At 46.0% G+C, this 15,949-nt stretch overlaps 1 protein-coding gene across 1 annotated transcript; it reads right to left on the bottom strand.

The window, feature by feature from the left end:
• Nucleotides 1-6,824: 6,824 nt before the first annotated feature.
• On the bottom strand, nucleotides 6,825-10,535 carry LOC131479065 (folate-biopterin transporter-like). The gene is given in 18 exon segments (XM_058659683.1): nucleotides 6,825-6,898; nucleotides 7,077-7,084; nucleotides 7,179-7,208; nucleotides 7,273-7,291; nucleotides 7,294-7,428; nucleotides 8,060-8,112; nucleotides 8,185-8,269; nucleotides 8,348-8,483; nucleotides 8,578-8,702; nucleotides 9,069-9,200; nucleotides 9,287-9,378; nucleotides 9,563-9,645; nucleotides 9,716-9,751; nucleotides 9,807-9,905; nucleotides 9,966-10,051; nucleotides 10,108-10,184; nucleotides 10,239-10,313; nucleotides 10,444-10,535. Coding segments are annotated over 18 exon segments (1,437 nt in total).
• Between the last annotated feature and the right edge of the window lie 5,414 nt (nucleotides 10,536-15,949).

The following is a 15,949-nucleotide window of genomic DNA, read 5'->3' as shown; positions in this document are numbered from 1 at the left end:
TTCATACTTTTTTCCCTCCTCCTTTCGCTTGTCTTCTGTCTCTCTTCCACACGTCCGTTTTTGCAGTCTACACACTACTCTTCCTCTCTGAATAACTGCTCTTGCGTCCCTCCCGTCAGTCCGTACCCGGCGGTATGCATACATCTACCACCTTCCTATCTGTTTTCCATTCACTTTAGCTCTTCTTTCTATCTAACTCTCTCTCTCTCGTCCTGTACTTACCTCTTACCCTCTCTCTCTCTGAATCGCTTTCTCCTCTCTTCCTACATTTACCTCTGTCTCTCTCTCTCTTTACACCTATATCAGTCTCTCTCTCTCTGCTTCACTCTTTACAGACACATATAGATATATATATACGTCCATTTCTCTGGGTCACTATTTTCACTTTCCTCTCTCTCTGTCTACGTGATTCTATCTATCTTCGTACAGACATATACATATATATATGTAAACTTAAATATCCTCTTATTTTTGAGTCACTATCTTCATTTTTCCCTCTATCTATCTCTTTCGTCCTCTCTCTCTACCTCACTCCTTACATATATATATGTATATTCTTCTGTCTCTGTAATTATATCTGTTTCTGTCTCTTTCTCTCTCTCTGTCCTTCTTTTTCCTTCCTCTCTACCTATCTCTTTCCTTTACTCTCTCTGTCTGAGCATATATATATATATATCGCCTTCTTTCTCCCTGTATGTCTATATTTCTTTCTCTCTCTCTCTGCGTGTGCCTATATTTCTCACTTTCTCTCTATATCTCTCTCTCTCTGTAAATCTATCTCATGCTAGCATGTTTTTAAGTGGTCTCTGTACCTACGTCATTATAAGGAAGACGTATGCCTCCTACTTCTTGTGTACTGGAAGTATGTATTGCTCTCTTGTTTTTTCCAAACGCTTCTATGTCTTTCTCCCTGGTAGTATATATATATATATATGTATGTATGTTTGTGTACATACGTGTATGTCTTTCCGTATATGTACATCAATGTATATGTATATATATATATGAATACGTATATGTACAAGTGTACATCTACATGTATATATATATACGTCTATGCATGTATCGTATTTAGTGAAAGTATTGTATGTGCTGCATGCCTTGTAATGTATTGTATGTACTGTATTTATTATATGTATTGTATATCTTGTATATATACAGTATATACAATATATTGTATATATTGTATATATACTGGATGTATTGTATGTATATGTATGTAGTGTATGTACTGTATATATACTGGATGTATTATATGTATGTATGTATTGTATGCATTGTATATATACTGAATGTATTGTATGTATTATATATATTGTATGTATTGTGTATATATTGTATGTTGTACGTATTATATGTATTGTATATAATATATGTATTGCATATATTTTATGTGTTGTACGTATTATGTGTATTGTATATATGGTATGCATCTCCTGTATTACATGTATTGGATGTATTGTATACATTGTATGTGTTGTACGTAGTGTATGTGTTCTATATATTGTATGTATTGTATATATCAAATGTATAGTATATATTGTATATATTTGTGCATTTGTTGTGCGTATTATATGTATATATATATATATTGTATGTATGGAATGTATCAAATGTATTGTATGCATTGTATATATTGTATGTTGAACGTATTATATGTATTGTACATATTGTATGTATCGTATATGTTTTATGTGTTGTACGTATTATATGTATGGTATATATTGTATGTATTGTATATATTCTAGGTTTCATATGTATTGAATATGTTGTATGTAACGTATGTAAGAAATATATTCATACCAATATGTATAGCTCTTCCACTTTAGAGTTGCGTGTGTGTTGAATCTTCTCTGAAGTTTCAATTCTGATTTGAAGCTGTAGTACTCTGCATTGCGTCAGCGTTCTCTTCCAGCTGTCATCTCTACATTGTAAATCTTCAGCTCATGAAACTTCGTATTTTTGGAAGATTCGTATGCGTTCCTGTTGAATTTTCCAAATCTAGTATTTCATCATTAAAGTCTTTCGTAGAAAGGAATTTGATGTTAATCGTTTTTCTTCTCACGTTTTCATTTTCTCTTCATTTTCAGGTGGTAGAGTAAGAGACGGAACACGACTGCTCCAAGACGACTACCGTGAGGCATACTATTGGCTACGGCAGAACACCCATCCACGTTCTCGCGTAATGTCCTGGTAATTTATTTTTCATATATATACCCTTTCGAAAGCGTATACATTACTATACATAATCTACGCGTACGTTGTATACATATACATATATGTATACATAAAATGTGTACTACACATATAACATATACAATACATACAATAGATACAATACATATAATACGTACAACATACAATATATACAATGCATAAAATATAATTACATATATCTGATACTCATCTACGTCCTCGCATGGTGACCTGGTAATCTATTTTTCATGTCTCTTTCGAGAATCTCATATGAATATACATAAGCTGCGCGTATATAGTAAACGTATATGTATATATATATGTATATGACCATTTTTATATATAACTGATACCCATCTACGTTCGTGCATAATGGCATGGTAATCTAAATGTTTTTATCTCTCTGGAAAAGTATACGGTAATACATACACCCTGCTTATGTTGTATACATACATATATATGTATATATAGAGAGAGAGAAGATCAGTGAGGTGCGTGTGTGTGTGTAGACACTTTGTTGTATATTTTTATGTGTGTCTGTGTATATCTCTATGTATAGGTATATATATATGCATATGAATATGTCTAGAGCGAGAAAGAGATAGAGGGATATCTCTGTGTGTGTGTGTGTGTGCTTGTGTTTGTGTGTGAGTGCCTGTGTGTGTGTATATATATATGGAGTGGTATAATCTACTAACAACCAACAACAACTCATAACATGTCTGTCAGTGATTATGTGTGTGGGTGTGTATATATCTGTGTGTTTGTGTGTGTGAGAGACAGAGAGACAGTGGACCGGGGTGTTAGAGTGGTGGGGGCACTAAAGTTGTGTCTGAAAATTTTTTATTTCAAAGAAAAATACAACAACTACTATTTTTGTGCGTATATATATGTATGATAGTTTGTGTTCGAAGTTCTCATGGAACAGTAACCTCTACCTCGTTCAAAAATAACTCCTAATAGCACAGTGGTAGTAACTATTGTAGTATACGTAGTTGTAGTAGTAGTTGGTGTACTAGTAGTACACGTAGTAGTGGACATGCTAGTAGTAGTAGTATGTTGTGACTGCAGATGCACGTGGAAGAATTGTAAGTCGCATGCATTTTCTGCGTTTGGTATTTAGAAGCGAATCCAAATACTTTCCGTAGAGCGCAGCCACTGTGGGTCTGCAGAGGTTGTTGTGGCGTGACTATTATCAGGCGTGATGTTCGTGTTTTCCTTTCTGTTGCTCTGTCATGACGGCGTACTTTCGTATTTTGTACGAGTATGCTGTCACGACTAACGTGATGATGGCTTCTCTGCTGCTGCTGTTGCTGCTGCTGCTGATGTAGGTGGGATTACGGATATCAAACTACCGCTATGGCTAATCGCACGGTTATTGTTGATAATAATACCTGGAACAATACGCACATTGCTACTGTTGGACTGGTAAAACAAATAACTGTAATTTATATTTCACTGAGGGTGTGTATGAAGTATCATACAAATGCTTTCATCTGGATCATGGCTTACACGAGGCTGCTGTGTAGGATTTGCACAGAGTCACGTAGGTATACATGTATGTATGTACGTATGTATGTATGAGTCTACGTATGCAGGTATATATATATGTAGTGGATCAACGCTTAGACCGGGCTGCACTACAGACACAGTGGTGTAGGCTTGATATACGTTCGGCGTCTAAGGACACAAGCCAACTACTGTTGACGTACATATATTTATATATATATATATATTACTTCAGATATCTATCTTGGGTTGCCGAATACAACAGCTGAGTCTCACACACACGCGTATATAGAGGTATGTCCCTACCAATATGGTGGCTTTTCTGCCTATACGCAATTGTGCATGATGTACGTATACATGTATAGCTTTTTGCTACCCACTGCAGTGGTTCTCTGCCTAAACAAATGTGTACATGTGCATGTAGTATATATATATATATTGATATGTGTGCACATAAATATTCATGGCTGATGCTGGCACACGTGAATATGTGTAGGCTTTCGCTGCGTACAATGTCGTGTACGTGTAGCAAGACTGCGTGCGCACACGCAGGTCTACTGCATGAGACTAGCCTTCACAGCGACAACAGCCCAGCAGCTACCGCACCACATGTAGCAACGTCATCGATATTGGATGCAACGTAAGTAGGCTGTGTTGGAAGGCTGGACTATAACATCACGCAAGAGACCTCGTAGCCATAAGGGACGTGAGTGTGCTAGCTGTAGAGCAGATGACTGCACACATTTTGAGGACACCTCATGCTTGCTGTGTGGCAAGAACAATAGCTCGCTGTAAGCATCCGCAGTTTCGTCTCATTTTCGAATTTTGGGGCGCCTAGTAGTTTTGTGGGTCCGTTTCAAAAAGCAATGAAGTTCTGGAAAACCGCTGTTTCAGAGCAGGCGTCCTGAACAGCAGGGCAGACTGACGAAGCAACGCGGGTTGCATGCGAACTGATAATACAATTCGTTCTTGTTTTGTCGTCAGTGACCGCTGGAAACTGACGCCCATGCACACCTGTGCTCCGTTTTTTTGCGTAGGCCTGCGCCGATGTTCTTTGCTGCTGCTGCTGCTACAACTTGTTGCAGGCTTTTGCGTCAAACGAAAAACGAGCGTTTGAGATCATGCAGGAGCTTGACGTTGATTACGTCTTTGTAAGCTCCTACGTATATGGCAGTGTCTTCTCCGCACAAGACCCTGCAGTATTTATGGCAGCAGATAGTCACTGAACGACGACTGCCTTTATGTAGGTGTACAAATTCTAGTGCTGCTGTGTACTAAGTATAGACTTTTTGATAAGTCGTCTCCACTGGTGTATTGTTCAAACGCAATGCAGGTTGTCTTTGGAGGCGTCTCTCGTCATCAGAGTGACGATCTCAACAAGTTTCTCTGGATGGTTCGCATAGCTTCAGGGGTGTACCCGACCGTACAGCAATCCGACTATTTAAGCAGACGTGGGATAGTAAGCAAAGCTGCGCGCGCAGGCACACACCATTCGCTGCGTGGAAGTATCTTTGCACGCGTCGCACAGGGCGGCTTCAGCCTGACAACACCGCGGATGTTTGCAGATACCACTGCACGGCTTCGCAGCCGCTGCCGCCCTCACTCAGCATCTCACATTAAAATCCATATGGAAGGTAGATTTCAACTACTACATTACTGCACTGTACTGAAGCAGGTCTCGTCACTAGAAGGGAAATACTCCCGTTCTGAAGCGGCTTGAGCTGTGTACTAATAAAGCTGGTCTTTTCTTTCGTGTTAGTTCTGCTGTTTGTACAAGCTGCTCTCCGGGACACTCTTCTCCATGGTCATGGAGCACATAACTCGCTTTGTATATGTTTCGTCTAGGCATTATCGAGACAGTAGATGTACTTTGAGAAGCGTGAACGTCTGCACAGAATACAGAAGTAGGCGATCATCTGCTAGGCTGCACTTCTGTCGTACTAGCGTTGCGGTAGCAGCTGCACCGTGTGTAGCAGCTGCACCGTGTGACAGAATCTCGAAGGCCCAGTATGAGTGCTAGGATGACTGTATAGTAGAATTTTCCTCTCTCAGTAATTTCTGAGTGCATCACGCATTTGACGCACGCACCTGGTGAACCGCTTCGGGGCGCCTAGTGAAATATAGGTGAAAACGTATATGCTTCTGAATGCCGGGAGCCGCACATGATTCATATAGCCCTTGTGCTTTTCTACTGCAGTTTACTGTGGGTCCGGAAGCTGCGCCCGCGCTGACGGGACAGTCTGATGTACAAACTTTCGTACAAGAGACTCGATCAGCTCACCAATGGATACGACTTCTTGCGCAACGTAAACATTGGACAAAGGAAGTACTCGCTGCAACACTTCGAAGAAGTGTACACGACTGAGAACTGGCTAGTCAGAATCTACAGAGTAAGACCAGAAGTGGATGCGCGAAAGGTCTAAAATATGTGCGCTGTCAGCGCTCACGAACATACGTGCGCGGCTTACGCAACTGCATGACCAAAGCGCGCAGTCGATGTCGTATCATCCACATGCACATCGCAGCAGCTTCCGGAGACGGCAGCAGGGTGCAAGGTACAGATGGTAGGCATTTTCTACAGTGCGCATCAAGGCACACACGCGCTGGCTGCTGTCGCGCTCTTGAAGTACGCGCGTACGCGCGCCTGCGCAGGAACAGGTTGATGGAGAGATTTAGAGCGCGCGTCTGGCATAGTCATATGTACACTGTGCAGGTGCCGATGTTCACGCGTAGACTCACGAATGCACAATGATATACATCTCGACCTTCACGCAGCACTTATGCAACCCACCTCCAGTTGCCAGCTCTTGAGCCCCGCACACGTCACACCGTTTCATGTACCTTTTCATTCTGTGTGCGAGTGAATCCCGCAGGTCAGAAAACCGCCGAATCGTCCAGTCCACGCTATCTGGGAACTGCCACAATGTAGCATACGTCGCTCTAACCATGCATAGCGCATCCGCAATCTTATGCACTGTGCAGTAAGTCATAGCACATCTATGAACAGAAGTCCACCCTTATCAAATTGTACTTGCGTCTATCGATGCTCCAATTTTGAGGTCATTGTAATAAAAATAACCTTGTTTATCGACGGAAAATTCGTCGCTTGTTGCGCCCCCTTACGCGCTCTGTTGCCTTTGTATTTCCTTGTATATTTTGTCGTGTTTCTCCTTCACTCGTTCGATTTCGGCGTCTGAAAAAGACCATTGTGGGGACAATGATCCCAAGTGCGCCCGATTACTGTCGTCGGTGGTTTTTTTCGTGGCAGTAGCTCTAATGCATCCGTACACTTCTACATACGTACAGTGTGTAGGTGTTTCGCATGCCAGTAAGTCGTAGAACGTGATCATTTCTTGTCAGACGAAACTTACTGCTTGGTCTGAAGAAGACGACGAAGAAGGAGGAGGTTGGGGAAAATTATGGGTACATGAAAGGCGTTTAACTTGTGACGTAAGCTGGCATGCGGAACGTACATTAAGTGAAGGAAGAAGAGGGGAATCAACCTGAAATAAAATTGAAGTCATATCAGATTAGACTTATATGAAGAGTTGCGGTTTAAGGGCTTACAGGGACGCTCCGCACAAAGAATATATGCTGTTAAGTGAGTAAACTTAGTCGCTGTGATCCCAAAGAGCCACGCGAACAAGGCGCTGAGACCACGAGAGGTCATGGACCCAGAATTGCGAATCGACATCATCATGGCGTAGACGCTTCCTTCCAGGCCTGTCAGGAAAGCCATGATAGAACTGTCTCTTGCATTCATGCAAGGATGGGTGAACCCATAAACGGAAAGCAGTGCTTCCTCTATATAGTGGGCTTTACAATTTTGTACTTACACATAAAGAATGTGGCAATATACCAGTGAAAACTGGCTGTGCTTTTCCCAAAGACTGGTACTCGAACATGGGGACAGGTATTTATATTGTAGCACGATTACAATTTCCACTCTACGGAGACGGGTGCCCATGTACTGCGCAATCTGCGCTGCAGTGGGGGGTGACAGAACATGGAAGGGCTGTGTGCTAGCACTTCCTCAGTCCATAGCGCTGCGGGAAGAGGACGGGTGCCGATATAGTGTGCAGTTCTGCTCTGCATTAGGGAATGGCGAAACATGAATGGAACGTATGCTCGCGATTGCGTCACTGAAAGAGTTGCGGACGTGAAGGAGCTATTGTAGGACATGGTCGCACGGGCGTCAGTATGAGTCGTTTGTTTGGTCACTGCATTTACCGGAGAAAAGTCAGGAGCGATGAACAGCGATAGACTTGTTTGAACAGGATTTGCAGACTAGACTGATCATTTGTGGGCTTGCTGTACGCTGCGCAAGAATACGCTACGAAGCCTTAGGTTTTACCTGGAGGGCATATAGAAGCGGTAAGGACTAGAAGCGGGAGCAGTTGAATTCCGCTGTCTGTAACATACAAACCTCTGTGTAACGTCTCGCTCTCCTATGCACTCTTGAGATACGTGCAAATATGCTGTACCGCTTCTATAAGAAAGCCGCCGCCAGGACAACGCTTGATTGCTAATGCCGAGTTTCTGGTGAAGCCGGTGACCAAGATGACTGCGTAAGTAAGGGTATAATCCAAAAATTCCATGCACACTGTGCCGAATATCATTTTGACGGGCGCAGCGTCCTTACCTGGAGATATATAAATGGGCACGGCTATGAGGATAGTCCACAGTAGTGTGCGGCGGAAGCCCGCTTGCCGAAAGACATATCTATATAGTAAGACCCCGAGAAGCGCAGCGATGCCATATGTAAATCTGCAGGCACTCTAACAGAATATGGAACTTAGTCGTGCTTCAGGGCAACCGGCCGTCGTTATTATCACGGATACTGCCGCTACAGCTGTGTGGAAGATATGTTACCGTAGGCGTTCCCATGAAGGTGGGTGAGAAGCCGAGCTTATTCGTGAAGTAGAAGAACAGTGCGTCGTCATAATCCGGGCCCGCCATGTAGATGAAGATATATATAGCCGGTCCCCATATGATGGCTGCACATCGCGTCATCATGTCAAGGCCCGCATCGTCCTTAGAAATTTGTAGAGGAATGCCCCCGTGTGATGAGACAGCGGTGACGCAGGCACATCATCGGTGCTGTGTATGGATGACTGCGTGCTCATGTATTCTCGAGCAATCGAAGTGTCTCCTTATTGGAGTAGCTTCCACCCCTACTTGACCTGCCAAGTTGTGTGATTGCCTGCCATTGACTCATTCCCCCTGTATGTACTTTCGTACTAAGGCCTCAGAGGCCTCTACAGACACTCTCAAGATCACGTTACACAGCGAATGTGTTTCCAGATCCGTGGGTGATCGATGTGACCTCCTCATGTGGTTCAATTCTTTCCCATATGACCTACAATGCTGGAGGAAAGTGCTGAGGGCGCGGAATTGTTGTGCCAAGTTGCGGGCCGCGGGGTCGTTACGGTCGTGCAATGAAGAGGGAGATGCAGTTATGAACAGAGGAAAGACAGCGGTTGCCATGAAGATGCCTAAACGGTGTAAAAGTATCTTGTCAAAGCTGGAGGCAGGAAGCAAAGCATCCCTTAAGACCGTTCTCAAACGTAGGCAGCCTACCTTTGTTTGAAGTCCTTTTCCAAAAGATAGCCAGATAGATATGCCACAATCAGGCTCCCAAGCGCCTTGGCTGTGATGAAGTCTGAGACGTTTCTGCACTCTGTGTGCAATAGGTGCAATGTGCAATAGCGGCGCTGCCAACAGTGCGCCAATCATTCATCTCTTGACTCCGCAGTCAGCCCAACCGAAAAACAGATCGACAATAGCAGCAGCAGGAGCACTGATATCAGTGACTGGATCTGTACTTGACGGAATTCACAAGAATTGACGATAAAACTAGCATACCTGATCTAGAGTTTTCCCTGCGGTACTCTCCACAACAAGGGCCTCCGCAACAGCGGAGCAGAACGAGGCTGAGAGCTAAAACGGGAGTGAAGGAAATTACAATCAGACGTTAATCCCGCTCGACGGCAGTGGAGAAGTCACATACTGATATGATAAAAAGGGCAAGAATGGCAGTGGGGACCTGATAGACATCCGTGTTAGAAGATTTTGGTCTGACCGTAATACACAAGTCTTACTGATGCAGGAAGGAGCCCCAAGATCACAAATCCCAGCCCTTCTAAACTACTAAAGATCATCATGTAGGGCTTCCTGCGGTATCCGCAAAGGGCACGTATCTGAGAACAAAGCGAACAGAGGCCTGCAGAAAACCCAAGCGCGGTTGGCGACCATTAAACATCAGCATCCGTGGCAAATACAAACTTCAGAATCCACGGGACCGCTGGAGCGATAAAAATGGCCGAGACCTGCGGTGGCGTTAGACCTGTAAGCTTTTATCATCAGCAATAGCAGAGCACTTTGCGGTCACTAAACTTGTACCCAGGTCGTCTTTAAGCATGTAGTAGATCGCCAACGCCGCAAGGTGGGTAAGTCCTTCCGAAAACCCCACAAGATAGCTGAGCAAAGCACATAAGAATATATTTCTACGACAGAAATAACTGAAGCCTTACATCACACACTGCGTGAAGCTGAGAGTCTCGTAAAAGCGGGGCTCCACAAAGCGACGAACCAGTGGGAGTTCATCGCTGGTCTCCCTGAAAGGCAGAGTACGTCGGGAGGTCTATGAAAACTTCCCCGCAAAGACGCTGTCGGTACCGAAGAGATGTCTGGCGTACCCGGTCCCTGCAGCCTGCGCAGAAGCGACTTTATGAAGGCACACCAGCGGCTAACGTTTTGGCTGAAGAACCACCCACCTTGTGGACGTCTTCGTGGCCTGCGAAGGCCGTGCGAACCCCGGTCCCGCGCATTTTCCGTTGGTAGTCTCTGCAGAATTTAGATAAGATTTTCTCTGTAATGTCTTGAAAATGACCTAAACGTATCATACCTAGTTCGCTGCTGTTGTGACCTGGGTTTTCAGGGTGACTGCACTCCTTGGCAAACCCCTTCCCATTGAGATTCCCTAGATGGTAATTCACGCTAATACAATCAGTTGCTCCCGCTCCCTTGTACTTTAGATCCTATGCGCGTGGTGAGACGCCTCTAAAGTGGTGTGAAACATGTTATGGAGGAACCTCGCGCTTTAACGCGCCAGGAGAAGGCCGCACGGATCGCTGTCAAATTGTGTCCATTGCGCCGTGTCGCCAAGTGTTCACTTGGAATTGTACGAGGGCTCTCCACGTGCCTCCGCACAACATTGACGTACTACGCGCAGTCCGACGTACATGCATGTCAGGCTTCAGTGTACGTACAGTGTCACTCCTACGCGAAGTCGAAATCTGCACGCAAGCCCTTGCACACATCCGACGTTCTTGTCTACTGCGCTCTCATATTCCACCAGCATATGTTTCCCTCAAGCAAACGATGCTATAGTAGCTGTAAAACACTTGGTGCTCTTCAGTAGCTCCTCATGTATGCAGTCACTCAAACCCCGAATACCTTCCTCTTCTTTCTCGAGGCCCTACTCGGACTCTACACCTCTCCATCGACCATGGAGAGGCAACAGATACTCTGAATGACTTGCAAATGCAAGCAATTGCAAATGAATGTATTTGTTTTCATTGTAAAATCCCGCCGTTGGCAAATGTTGCCATCCGCGGGTGCGCAACTGAGGGGGAAACTTTTTGCAACAATCCAATCGTCCGTAGAAAGCCTTGCAAACTCGGATGACTCTTCAACTACAACGCTCGCGTGTCTCCTCACCCACGAGTATTCATGTCTAGCGATTTACTTCTACGTGCAATCCGCCACCTTGTCGGCATGGGGTAGTCCCTGCCTCCGTAAACTGTCTCACCAGTAGAACCGCGACATGGAACTATTCACACTATTGGGCTATCCTGCTGTGCCAAGGCCCCTGTACGTGGGCTTAGAGCTACACAAGGGATTGCCGTGGTTTAGGGACGCAGTCCAACAACCAGGTGGGGCTGCGGTTTGCTAGCTTGCAGGAGTATGCGGAAAAACCTGTCTTTACGGCGGCGCTTATGCAGATTCGCGACTGATCACGTCCCCACACGTACCGTACCGTACGTACGTAACCAGTCTTGCTCCGCAGCCCTTCCAAGATGCTAGCTTTGTGCGCTCCTTAGATTCGTGCAATCCCTGCAAAAACTTCGTAACGCTTACAATATGCTGACGTTCACTGCTGCAGCATGAGGCTACCAAACGAGGTTACGGCTGACGTAACCAGAGCGTTGCGGTCCCTTCAAAGCGATGTGCCGCCACGACGGTTGCGCCACGATGTAGCCGAACGGGCCGAACGCTCCCTGGAACGAACCGCTTCAAGACTCTAGGCGACCTCGTGTACTCACGTCATACACAATAGTGTCGTATGCACAGAGTACGATAGTAGTCGAACTATGGCGCCAATTTTGATATGACGTTTTAAACTCGAATGTCTTCCTGAATACACGGAGTTTGCATCCTCGTTTGCAGGCGCGCCAGCACTCTCTGCTTACCCTGAACGAAGGGAGCAGTCAGACACGGGTAACGCATGTAGCCCGTGTGGAAACCTGGCTGTAGGCAGGTTCATTCGATCGTGGCGACCTCATGTAACGCTCTTGTTTAGAAGAGTTCCGCGCGCAGTCACAAAAGTCCAAGTCCGCGATCACGCCCGCGACAGGTTCCTCGTGCTGCAGACTTCCAGGACGCTCGAACAACAGGCCGTTCACACATACGCTGGACTTCAACCCCTATGAATACGGCAACAACGCATACCCCGCTACGCTTGTTGTGCAGTACCGAGCGGGGGTGCAGACCAAGGGGCGGATTGAGAAACGTGCAGGCGGTGCACACGGTGTCAGGCGTACAGAGTGTTTTTTAGACAACGCCCACGATCGTCATTGCAACCTGCCGAAGTCCGCTCAACTCAACGCTAGTCCTTGTCTTCCGCATAGACTACGGGAAGCCGGTTCCCCGCAAGATCCAGGCTTTCGTGCTGCAACAAGGAGGGCACTTGAATGAGGGCCAGTCAGCTATCAGGCACCACCTAGATAGCTCTGAGCACTGCAGCAAACAAGTTGTACTGCCCAACGCACCTGCTCGAACACAGGTGTCTGCATGCGAGGCGTCAGGTTCTTCGCCGTTGGTGACCGCGCACGAACCGTCGAACGTTCTCTAAGTAATGCATGGTGCCACCACAGAAGACAAAACCGTGCCGCACGAGGCGGCGCACGCTCGCAAATTTGTGGGTTTAGTTAAGTCACCTTGTTCGCATTATTCAGATCGCAGTAGAAAGACAACTAACAATGATACAGCGCTAGCGACGTCACGCACGGACGCTTCTCCGTTGCAGTTCAGTCGCCAGCCGTCCTAGGAAAAAGTTGCTTTGCCGCCCTTCTCCTCCCTAGAGCTTTCTGCAGCACCTCTTTCCAATTGGCGTCCCAATAGAGGCAGACTACAGCCTCACAAAATCACTGTTCCTGTCCCTCAACGACCCGCGTCCACGTTGCAGCTCCTGCGAGTGGCTACACCTTCTCCGCCGGAGAGCATGGCGCTGCGTGATCAGTGCCTGTACGCGCGCGGATAGACGATTTCCGAATATGTTCGCACAAAAGAGAAACCTCAGCCAATTATACGTAATCGCCCGTACCACCCAGTGTTTGTTGAAAGCAAAACTAGACATTCTCCTCACAACTTCGCAAGTCTCGCAAGAAAGCTACTCCATATACCACGACGCAGAGCGAATATTACACGAATCGCTATCTTCTCCGTTTTTGTGCGTAGCCAACTACGTCAACATATGACCAGAGTAGTGCAAGGGGCTCTACTATGGACCCGCCAGAGACCACATACGTCTTCGCGTGCACGTCCCCCAGTTAGTAAATGGGGGTTGAGGTCGCATCATCTAAGGAGGCACAGCGACTTTCGAGGTAACACTTATGTCGCAGGTTCTTTGAACGCTTTTCTTTGTACTTAATCTCCGATTGCCGGCATGGTGGCTCCAAATGTGAAGCACAACCACGATGGCACGCCGGGGTCTGTTTGAACGATCCTTCTAAGCAGCAAAACTTCGAGCAAAGGTCGCCAGCCGCGCGTGCCGAATTCGAGCCTTGGCTGCCGCAAGCTGCAAGAAGCAACACAGGTATAAAGACAACCCCAGTGTGACCAATTTAACCGAGTGCCCTACTCACGGTTGGAGCATTTGACCAGCAGCCAAAGACTGATACGTTTGATGAAATGCACTGGAAGCCGCGAGTGCAAAACATGTTCTCAACGATTGATATGGCAAGTAGGAGAAGGCGAGGCGACTACTACGTAGGACAGACGTGCTCGCTCGCATCGCTTTCATCGCATTATCCACCCTCAATGCTGCGCTTCCACGATACCACTTTTGCATAATGAAACTATATGCTAACGCGCCTAGAGTGCGTAAGTAGCCCGCTATGTTTATACCTGTTTTGGTGAAGTGCAGACGATATCCATCGATGAGAGCACATGACACCACACAGATAATTTTGTGAGTCTCAAAGATACCGAGGCTCGCTGTGCGGACACCAGCGCGGTTCTCTGAGATAAGCGCCTGCAAGCCTTAACGCTAGCGAAAGCTTCACAAACTATCGGCAACTGCTACTGTTAAACAGAGTCTGTAGTTTACAGCGGCACTTCTGAGATAATTATCACACCAATGTCGGAACACGTGTACCTACCGCCTGCGGCAGCGACGAGTCAGTACATTAGAGCTTGCGTGGAAGATATAATCAGCTCACACGCGCAAGTGAAGGAGGGGAACGCGTCTTTCAAACGAGTAACAGAAAACTCACAGCTTTCACGAAGTGAAGGAGCTACAGAGAGACTTTCATCATAAGAGATGCATGAACTGTCCATCTCCCGTGGCATGTCAACGCACAGAGTCAGACTTCAGATGTGCCACTGGCCTAGAAAACCAGGTATGCAGGCATTCACAGGCGCCACTGACACGAAAGCTACGTCCACGGAGGAGCATGCACAGACACTCCGTCTCCTCCAAAGAGACGACTGAAGCAAGCAGAAGCTTACATATTCGTTGACAGCGTCAACGAATGCTTTAGACTTGTCTCCAACTCCTGTGAAAGGCTTGATCAAGTCCTCGTGCACGAGATCAAATCCGACTCTGTAGAAACACCCTGCGCAACATATTAAGTGGAGGTGATGTCTACCAGGACACATGCCCAGCACAAAGCGGCAGTGTTTCCTTCTCCAACGTTGAGAAAAAAAGCACTTCATACGCAGCCCGATGCGCCACAAAGCTCCTTCGAACGGAGGCGCGCGTATATGCATGCATAGATCTATATGTCTATACACAATAGTGAGTTTACAAGTATGTACATATATGCGTATATGTACTCTTATAATTGTAATCAACCAGACTTCTATACAGTCACTGTGAGCAAATGCATACAAACAGACACCAGACACACGCACATTTCTGAGTAGAGTTTCAGCACAAACAGGAATCGAAAAGAGAAACTATTCCCGCTTCTTAGGAAATTCTGTATCGGATCTCACCGGCTGATTATATCAGCATATGTACATATATATACATAGAGAGAGAAAATGAGAAAGAGAGAGGCACAGGCACATTTCTGAGTAGACTTCGAGAAGGAAAGAGTTAAACGGAAGAGGGAAACCTTCTCCAGCTCATGCAGACAGTCCGCCGTGGACCTCACTGGTTGATTAAATCTAAAGATGACTTACCTGCAGCGTGGAGCATGATGCCGGCTGGTACATGGTACCACACGTAGGCAGTCTTCTGCTACACATTCGGTAAAGCATCCACAGCTTTGTGATGCGTCCATAAAAAGCTTAGGGAACCGCAAATGCATCTCCTCTTAGCAAGTGTAACTTAACTCCTCTCTTCACTTTTAACCGCAAGATAGACGGAAGCATATCAATTGAAGTTGTAGAGAGAAGCGGATTCTCCCAAATGCAAGCAGCATATAATGCTTCTGGGCACCCACCAGGGCAGCTCGGCAGGACGGATACTTGACGGCATACACACTCCGGCGGGAAGCATTTCACAGATCTAGAAACAAGTGTCGCGCAAGCAACTCGCTAACAAGCCGCGACGAGAATTCCACGCGAAAATGGAGTACGACGATCGAAGGACAGGCTCTCAGCTCGTCAAAGAAGTTCTGTTAATCCAGGCGAACGAAGAAAAAAGACGAAGGACGCATACAGAACACTCCATCACACCAAACACACACACGTCCATGCGTAAGCACATGGATATACCTGTCATTGACGGTAT

This window comes from Ochotona princeps, unplaced genomic scaffold (genome assembly GCF_030435755.1).
Source record: "Ochotona princeps isolate mOchPri1 unplaced genomic scaffold, mOchPri1.hap1 HAP1_SCAFFOLD_1283, whole genome shotgun sequence".
In the NCBI taxonomy this organism is placed as follows: domain Eukaryota; kingdom Metazoa; phylum Chordata; class Mammalia; order Lagomorpha; family Ochotonidae; genus Ochotona; species Ochotona princeps.
Note: the sequence above shows the minus strand (reverse complement) of the source record. Positions and strands in the feature narration are given on the sequence as shown.